General features: G+C 28.5%; 1 protein-coding gene and 1 non-coding gene across 2 annotated transcripts; both read left to right on the forward strand.

Moving 5' to 3' along the window:
- Positions 1 to 1,610: 1,610 nt before the first annotated feature.
- TRNAQ-CUG lies at positions 1,611 to 1,682 on the forward strand. The gene has a single exon. It is a non-coding gene; the product is annotated as a tRNA-Gln (tRNA).
- A 2,618-nt stretch (positions 1,683 to 4,300) lies between these two features.
- LOC100574074 lies at positions 4,301 to 6,253 on the forward strand. The gene is made up of 2 exons (XM_003247597.4): positions 4,301 to 4,688; positions 5,862 to 6,253. The coding sequence occupies exons 1-2, from the start codon at positions 4,635 to 4,637 to the stop codon at positions 6,141 to 6,143; spliced, it is 336 nt and encodes a 111-aa protein (XP_003247645.1). The 5' UTR covers positions 4,301 to 4,634; the 3' UTR covers positions 6,144 to 6,253.
- The last annotated feature ends 4,296 nt before the right edge of the window (positions 6,254 to 10,549 follow it).

Raw genomic sequence — 10,549 nt, forward strand, 5'->3', positions numbered from 1 at the left:
AGGGACGATATGTTGCTAGTGTCATAATTGGGAAATTATCATCTAAAGAATGTACAAAACCAATCGTTTTAACGGTTGAGCAATTACCTACAAAAGGCAAATTTTCAAACAATTTCCCAATTATTTAATGACTCCATGAGCATTTTATGACCCGAAAAATTTATTTCATGAAAAAGTATTGTTGTATGTAACAGATGCTGCTCCGTACATGTTTAAATCTGGCGAAGCTCTTAAAGTATTTTACCCTATATTAATTCATGTAACCTGCATGGCTCATGGACTACACAGAGTAGCTGAAGTCATAAGAGAAAAATATCAAAATGTCGATCGATTAATTTCAAATACTAAAAAGATATTTTTAAAAGCACCTTCACGTGTAAATACTTTTAAAGAAATGTATCCCAATTTGAGTTTACCTCCACAACCAATTTTAACTCGTTGGGATACATGGTTTGAAGCAGCGATTAATATGGGAAATATTTCAATGAGGTAAAATGTGTTATTAACGCTTTAAACCAAAATGAAGCGAAGTGTATTGAAAACGCACGTAGTTTATTTCATAATAAAGAGTTAAAAAATGAGCTCGCCGTTATTACAACACACTTTCAGTGTTTAATAGGTACAATAACAAAACTAGAGAAATCGAATGTTACTTTAAGAAATAGTTTATTGCTCATCGAAAATATTAAAATTAAATTCGAAGAAGGAGGGCCAGGAATAGATTTCGCTAGATCTAAATTTACAAATGTGTTGTCAAAAAATCGTGGATATTCTACAATGAAAAAAATCGATGGTATAATCAACGGCGAGGTAACTGAATGTGATGAAGACGAGGAACTGTCAGTTGAAGATTTATCGAAATTTAAATATGCACCAATTGTATCTTGTGACGTGGAAAGAAGTTTTTCCAAGTACAAAAGTATGCTTCGAGATAATCGTAGGAGTTTTCAATTCGAAAACTTGAAATCCATATTTATTACTTCATGCTGGTACTCGTCCATTATTAATAATTTAATATAAATAGTAATACTTTAATTAATTTATTACACTTTTATAATACTTACACAATGTCATTAAAAATGTTATTTTGCATTTTCTTATTAATAAACAATTTTTATACATAATATATTGTTAATTTTGTAAAATGTTGCATATTTTTTGCATATTTATGATATGAATCTGCATATTTTATAGATTTTTATTGCATATAAATCCGGGCCCTAGTAATGTATTGTAGAGTAAATCTTAATAATATATATTATAGTTTACATTATCTGGTCGAACATTTCATTCAAATAGCCATTAGGTATTTATTTTTATTTTATTTTTATATACCTGCAGTACCTATATCTATTATTAATTATTATATATTTATAGCTACGAATGCCTGCGATTAAATGCATTGTAGAAAAAATAATATATTGAAAAGAATATTTTCATTTGAATAATAATAGTTTTAGACATTTTTATGGGCTGAATTGTGTAATTTCACGTCTCTTAGATTCACCGCTGTATTAGCCTGTATATAAACAAACAATAAAATAAATTATAATAACTTGTCCGTTGTCCGTTTGCTTATAAAATTAAATAAATAAGTCACCTTTCACGACGGTTCCATGGTGTAATGGTTAGCACTCTGGACTCTGAATCCAGCGATCCGAGTTCAAATCTCGGTGGAACCTTGTACTTTTTTGCAATTTTTTTTTTATCCACTTTCACCATTGTTAGGCTATTTAAGTTCAAATGTCTTTTTGATGCTTGTAGGTGTGACTAAAAATCTGCAAATATTTAAATGTTTTAAATGAATGAGATATTTTAGATTCTGAGTGTAACGATGAATGTATTGATTTTACAATGATGTGTGTTTTATTTTTATTTTTATTTTTTTTTTTGTGTCTGTCATCACGGTTGGGGCAGTAATAATGCTCGATTCTCAACAGTATCTTGTTTGATGGGAAGGTGAATCTAGTTGGTGCATTCGGGAGATCAAAATTTGAAATTTACAATAGTTTTCAAAAGCGCCGTGAAAGACAAAAGAAAAATTAAGGAAAAACGGGAATTTTTACGCAAAAGCTGTTTTCGAGAAAATCGATTTTGGTTTTTGGTGTAACTTTAAAACAAATAACCGTAGATACATGAAATTTTCACTGGTTGTTTATATTTCCATTTTCTATACATGATACAATTTTCAAAATATTTTGATTTGTTTTGAACTGTTTAGGGACATTTTCAGTTTCCAATTTTATTAGTTTTTTTTTCTATGAATGTCAATAACACTTTATTTGTCGAGTAAAAATACTTAAAAATTTAATACATGGCTCCTACTATATTGTTACCATGACATTTGAAAAATATTAAAAATCCTTAGCCGCAGTTTTTTTTAATTAGCATTTAAAGTTCAAAAATTGACTAAATATGTAAAAATCACGAAAATTAGCAAATTATTTTGAGTTAATAATTCGTAGAAATTTTTCTTTTTAGAGCTAAGATTTTAAAATGTAATACAAGATTCTTTATAGGATAATCCACCTTTATCAAAAAAAAATGTCTATAAGAAACTCAAATTAAATTTTTATGAGCGTTTGAAATTCATATTTTTACAAAATTTGATATTCACTCGATTTTTCAGGTAACGATTTTCTTATTTTGTTGTAATTAAAAAACGAACGACTGTAGATACTTGAAAATTTAACTGAATGTTTATATCAGCATTTTCTATATACGATACATTTTTGAAAATAATTTGACGCTTTTTGAGCTGTTTACGGACACTGTAAGTTTTCAATTTTTTTAGTTTTTTTTTCTATAAATATCAAAAAAGTTTTATCTATTGGGCCAAAAAGTGTAAAAAATTAATACAAGGCTCCTGATACATTGTTACAATAGCAGTTGAAAAATATTAAAAATACATAGGCACAATTATTTTTTATAAGCATTTGAAGTTGAAATGTTGACAAAATTTTCAAATTTAAAATTGAATAATTATTTTGTAGTTAGAAAATTATAAAATGTTCAACTTTTATATCTAAGGATTGAAAATTTAAAACAAGATTTCACGTAAATATTTAACACTGTTACCAACAATTCTAAGAAATACATAAGCACAGTTTATTTTTATAGTCATTTTAAGTTCAAATTTGGACGAAATTACATATTAAAAAATCTGGAATAACTATTTTAGTTATTTTGTTGTGATTGAATAATATTATTTGTGGGTACTTGAAACTTCTAAAGTATACTATATTATATATCTATGATAGTACCACGGTTTGTTGTTGATGTATAACGCGTTACCTAATGGATATTGTGATATGATTAATTTGGAATTTATTATTGATACCTATTATAGGTCAATTTTTTTTTAATACCATAGATATAAGTATAATATATCTTATACCTAGATTCAGTCTCCACTCAGAATCGTTTTTCTTATACAATGATATTCTATCATTGAATTCAAATTTAAGACCATCCATTATACAGTGACCCACTATACCTACTATACAGCAGAGTGACTTCCACTTGCCCACCTTTTTTGTTTTTACTATGGCTACTATCTGTTGTGTAATGAGTGGTATTAAAATGTAATATTTATGAGTTTACGAGAACTATTTACGAGTTATTGGAAAATTAAGCAAAAATTCAATTTTTTTTTTTATTAGCTTTTAGTTACAACTATTATAGCTCGACAATTAAATAAAAAATTTAATTATGTACCTATATATTATATATAAATTATAAAACGATACTTACAAAAATACAAAGCAAGTACGCGTGATGGATAAAATTTAATTATTTTATCATATTTAGTACAAAAGAACATATAATAATTAATAAATAAAACTGGGATCTCATTCTGCAGAATAGTAGGTAGGTGTTGAGTGTATCTTCTCATTGAGCAAAGTAGGTACCTACTGTTGTGGATGTGTTAAATTCAAAATTGTAATTAATTGATTCATTGTCTACGAAATACGGTCATATGTCATGAATAATCGATGTCAGTCTAAACATATTTTTTTTAATTTTAGAAATCATGTAGGTAAGTATTAAATCTTAAAATTTTAGATGTTAAATAATAAAATGTTATCGTAGCATATTATCGTGATCATGATGAATTACGTCCAACAATTTTGAACTTTAAATGTAAAATAAAGTAGTGGGAGTTTTAAATTATAATAAACACAAAATGTTCACTACATATTTGTTGCATACCTATAATAGTACCTATGTAACATTTTTTTAATTACCTAGTGTTATTATAACTTATTAATTATGTTAATTTTATATGTTATACAATAATAGTTAAAAAAATTACTGATGACGGCCCCTATAGTTAGGTGAAAAAGCACATGTTTGCCATTGTACTATATTGTTGTTGCATTATAGCGATTAGAGTTATTTGAACAAATTAATAGTACAAATAGACACCGTAAGTCATAACATGCAAATAATATTATGTCAACGATGTACTATGTCTATGATATTAAATAATTTTAATTTGAGGTGCATATTTTATTGATCGTTTATCAAATAATTAACGTATTAACTATATGTATACTTGGTACCTTCTACCTGAATAATAATTTTAGTATTTATACAGTAAGTTATTATTATTATTATTGTTCACTTTCACAATGATGTATCAACAACTAACTACAGTTTGCATCTTTATTATCACATGTCATATGGTAAGTAAAATATTTGTCCAGTATTCCAATAACTCACTTCTTTTCGTATATACATAAACATATTATATAATATAATAAGTACAATTTAGATTCAAAATATATATGGCCTTTAATTTATCTCGAAGCAATAACGTATTCTTAAGTGTTTTTAAGGCAGAAAATTATTTTATTTTATTATAATTTATAAATAATTATAATATTTTGTAAAATAAATGTGTATAAAGTGAAGTAGTAAAATAATAAATATTTTATAGGTTTGTATAAGTTATATAATGTTATGAAGAATTACGAATGATGTTTAGGACAACCCAAACGGCTCCTATCCATTATCAGTGGTGGTGCGATATAGGATTATTTGGAGCAATTGCTTCATGTCAGAAATATTATCATGTCAAATATTATAATTAATAATTATTAATGGCCCCTGCTGCTAATTTTGGTTCATTGAAGGTGGTAAAAATATTTACAATATGATTCAAAGCCTCCACAATTTCGAGCCGCCACTGTTCATTATTGTTGTTGGTTTCCAAACAGCTACCGTCATATAAGGTTTCACAAATACGTAAATTCCTAAACGGCTCAGGTATACTGCTACAAGAACAAAATTTCTTTATAATTTACTTTGCTTATATATACAAGTTCAAAAAAACACCAGCACACTTTTAACCACAATCCCTTTTTCAGAGACAGTCTGTAAAGTGTATGCCTGTATAAAGTGGGATGGAATTTTTGTAGTAAAAAATTGGAGCAGTTTGGGAATTTACGTATATTTGTACAATGGGAGCCGTTTTAATATTGGCCTTTTTGTAAAATAGGAGTCAAATGGCCTATAGCCATTGTATGTCAGTGTCACTTTGATCGACATAAATCTACCACCCCCACAAATTCAACCCAAATTGCACCCGTATATGGCTATATGTATTTATTATATAACCGCAGTTTCCTTTGGATGTATATTACTTTATTCAACCAAACGCGTCAATGTCAAAATGCTGGAAACGCGTTACCTACATATATGCAATAAGTTGAATATAACATTTCAAATCGAACTATATACAATATACTCGATGCAGTGTACTGTGCACAGGCCTAAACGTGTATTGTACTTTACATTATAATTATGTTTATAATATGTTTATACTGTACATTATAATATTATGTTGTATCCCAAAGGTATCCGGGCCATTAACAAATGATCAGAAACTCACTCTCTCTCGCCACGAATTACGATCCATGCAGAGAGGCGGTCAGTTGCTGCCGCCGCCGAAGGGCTTCAAACACATGAACATGGCAGACATCTATAAAAAATTTCCCAGGAATTCATTCAAGATAAAATCGTTACGAGACGCTTTAAGAAACAATAATCGCAAGTCATTTTCACTTCCGAAGGGTGGCCGTAAAAATATTGTCAAAATTGTTGTCAGAAAGAGGAATAAATATATCCAAAGACAATGAAGATGATGATGTCAGCGTACAATAGAGTATAGTTAACTCACATTAAGAAGTGCTCATAACTATTGAATAGGTACATAATATTTATTATATATTTTATTTTATAAGCTCGTCAAAAGAACCTATTTATTTGAAATCAATACCCAACAGAAATTATTTTGTTAAATTAATGTCAGGCGCGGATCTAGAAAAGATTTATGGGGGGGGGGGGCATCAAATATTATTAATAGAGTTTATTAGGGTTTAATATGTTAATATTTTTCGACATCAGGATAATGATGATTAGGTTACCTTTAAGTAGACGAAAAAATAATTAAACAAAAATTTTTTTTTTAATATTTAGGTTACTCAATCTTACTTTATTGTTTATAAAATATTTAATTACATTATTTTTTCTACATTTAAGATAAATTTTACTATAGTTAATAATTTACGATAAATTCTAATCAAATGTACAACTTAAAATTATAGCTTAATTTTCTTATTACTTATGGCTTTCAAATTGCAAATGGAATTTTTCTTTTGCTTTTGGAGAAACGTTTAATTAATTTTTCAACATCGATGTCTATGTCCCTGTGGATGTTCAATAATTTAAGTCCAGTCAAGCGTGTTTCACACATTGTTGATCTTAACCATGTTTTAAGACGCCGCAATGAAGAGAATGTTCTTTCAGAACCAGAATTACTAATGGGCAATGTAATTCATAATTTTAGTATTTTATTTATTAAAGGATAAATGTCTTCATAGCAATTCTGTAATACATCAATGGCGTGCTTAGAAATTACTGATGAATCCTTTTGATATTCACGTATCCATTTTTCTTTCCAAATATAGTATTCACCAACTAATTGCGAGGATACCTCATCACTATGAAGTAATATTTGAAAATCTTTGGCAACTGATTTTATTTTGTCAGTTTCTTCTTTTTGGTCATTTGGTAATTTAAAAAAATTAGACGGAATAAAAAACGATAACTGAAATAATTCCAATGTATTTTGTGAAAAACGTGTTTTTAAGTCATCTATAACATTATCCAATAAAGGAATAAATATCGTGATTCTGTAATAGTCTTCTACATAATTAGTAGAATAGTTTGAACGATTATTTTGTTGCTTACATATCCTAGGCAATCGTGATTCTACATCGATAATTTTTGCTAAGTCTTCAGATAATTTAAAAATAATTGAAAATTCTGTGTCAACATTTTCATGACATTTCGAAAGAACTTGTAATGTATCTTTAATAGTATTTGCTGCTGTACTCAAATCTAAATTTTTTTTTGGAAAATTTTGATCATACAATATGTGAAATTAAGCAAATGCACAAGACTAAAAATAGCAATAATAAATTCACTGTCACATAGTGTTGTTACAAGTATTTTTGCTTTTCCAGAATTTTGGGAATCTTTCCATGTTGTAATTTCAGTTAATGTATTAATAATTTTAGGCATGTCTTGTAAAAATCTAGTAACTCCTTCATGCCTCTCAATCCATCTCGTTTCACATAATCCTGTTAGGTAATGGCCAATATATTTCTTCAAAAGCGTAGCGATTTTCAAGCGTAGAATCTCCGGCTTTGACTCGACATTTTAAAAGCTCTCTAAAATTACCTTCATTTATTGAACTTCCTCCATCTTCAATGGTAGACGGTAAATCGAGTTGGCCATCATCTCTATGCCCTCGAAAAGAGATGTTTTGTCTTCCCAAAAATATTATACTTTCTATGATTGGATGATTGGAATAAGTCTTTCCTGATTTTCTTTTATTTCTTGCATTCGTTTCGTATTTAATAAATTGTGTATTTGAAGTTAGGGATTATTGTAATTTTGTAAAAAAAGTTCAGTCGTTTGGACAGACTCATTGTGATATCTAGTGATTTCATGTCCATGTAAATCCCCTGTATTTCCTTGTAATTTTGCAAACTTTGTCAATGGTTGAGTAACTAATTTTTTTAATTCTACATTACGTTGAAAACCACCTTGTTTTTGTACATCAAACAAAGGATAATATTTGCAATATAAACCTTGTTTTGATGGTGAAAATACTAGCCATTTAAAATTATTTAAATGTTGTTACCCAATAAATCGACGTATTATTTTACCATTTTTATTATGCTCAGAGAAAGGAAATACGTAGCTTATTGGTGGTACCCAATGATTTATTAAAAGTTCACGCTTCGTATAATCGTCAATATTTTTTTCAATATAATCTCCTATATCATTAGTATGAAGATGAAAATCATGACTAGAAGATGCTAATACTAAATCAATGTTCGAATCTATTACTAAATTGTCTGAAATATTTTCTTCATGTATACTGCTCAGGTAACTGTGTTTTTTTTTTGAAATAGGATTGAAAAATGAACTAATTTTTGAAGAAGGACGTTTTTTATCAGTAGTTGAGGCCTACGAAATTAAAGAAAATTTAATAGTTTAAAATTATCTTATGATGACAGTATGAAGTAAAAAATTTCGGTCGTATAAATAAAATATATAGTTAAAATCAGATTTTATACATATTAATGAAATGTTAATAAATAATAAAAATAATATAAATAAGTAGAAAATAGAAATTTATTAAAATATTAAAAAGGACGAAATATTACATATTATGTTTTTTTTATATTATTTAAACGAAATTTTGATTGTACAAAATATAATGTACAAAACATGCTTTTTAATTCAAATAATCAAATCAGTGGCAGTGTATTAAAATTCAAAATACAGATTACTTACCATTTTTAAATACGCTCGTTTTCTCGCCGTGCGTTGAACGCTGTCTGCATCGCGTAGAAAAATGATAATGTTTTAATATAATATTCGATATTGTAGCAATAGAATTAATGGTCCATGTAGTATCTGCGATTATGACGATAACGTGAACGGTCAAGCCGTCGCGCGTCGCGTCGTTAGCCTACGCCGCGCCGGTCGCCGACGCAATTAGAAATTACAGAAAAATTCTATAAATAGCTGAATTGTCCGAAAACCAATATCAGTTTTACAAAACGTTATAATATAATATGGAAATATTTAATAAGAATAATTCGATCTATTCTATAATCAATGGTATTATTTTTTTCACTGACTTCATCTTTTTTTTTTGATTTGGGGCTTGCTCCAATGGCCCCCCCTTGTATCCACGCCTGATTAATGTATGGATTTATACAAGTAAAAAATATAAAGCATATGACATTATTAATAAAAAATCTTATTTAATTATTTGTATTCATATTTTTATATTATAATATACTTATACTCTGTTCAAAATGAGATGATGACTCGGCGGCGACCAGTTTTTGTCGGGCGGCGGTCAGACAATATTGGTCAGACGCCATCCCCACTACGGCGACGCGTCGGGCGCTGCCACAGAACATAGCCACGCCCATGCGCACAACTTGGCCGCCGAGTCATCATCTTATTTTGAACAGAGTATAACTATATTTATATAAGTACCTACTACTAGCTGTCTCGCCCGGCGTACCTAAACCGACTGTTACTTTTCCCGGGCATTTAAAATTTGTGTTTTGTGTTGGGGTTGTATTATGACCAGGGCTTAAAACCGTTTACCGGTTTTTCACGAAAACCGTTAAAAACCGTAAATGTTGTGAACCCTAAACCGGTTATCTAATTTATCTGCAGTTTGGAAAGCGGATACCGGTAACCGATTAATAAAAGTTTATAAATTCATATCCCAAAAACCAATTATCGACATTTCTGAAAATCGTTATTTTAGCGATACGCGGTAACCAGTACAATGGGGAAAAAAAAAACTTTGTTCCAATTACCAATTATTTATTTTTATTTCAGTTTATAGTTTTTATACTTTATTTAATAGAAAAATATTCTCTTTATCAGTTTAAAGAGATCTCTTTATTTATGATATAATTGTACAGAAAATAGTAAATACATACATGTCATACGAATACGGGTAATGCCGTAATGGTATACTGTTTATGCGTATTATAAAATAGTATATAGGTATATATTATATTTTATATTTTAAATTAAAAATTATATATTTATATCTGTATTCTGTACTGATTATTTAATATTACTAAAATTCCCTATGGCCGTTTCCCGTAATGCAGCCTACATGGACACAATGACACATGGTTATATTAATTTATGACCTACAAAGTACTCATTGTACATAATATATATATATATATATATACAAGTATATATCATAATATGATTTAGTATTTACCACGATTTAAGATATACTATATCTTAAATCGTGGTATTTATTAACTACTTATCGTAGTATTACACTATTGTCCACGAATTAAGATATACAGGATACGAAACGGAAAGGTCTTATCAATGTTTTTCTGAAACCCGCACCTTCTCACATTGCGGCACAGACTACTAGCGCTTTATAGGATTGTTGTGTTGATTGTCAACATGTGAA

The sequence above is a fragment of the Acyrthosiphon pisum genome, chromosome A1, assembly GCF_005508785.2.
Source record: "Acyrthosiphon pisum isolate AL4f chromosome A1, pea_aphid_22Mar2018_4r6ur, whole genome shotgun sequence".
NCBI classification, from domain to species: Eukaryota; Metazoa; Arthropoda; class Insecta; order Hemiptera; family Aphididae; genus Acyrthosiphon; species Acyrthosiphon pisum.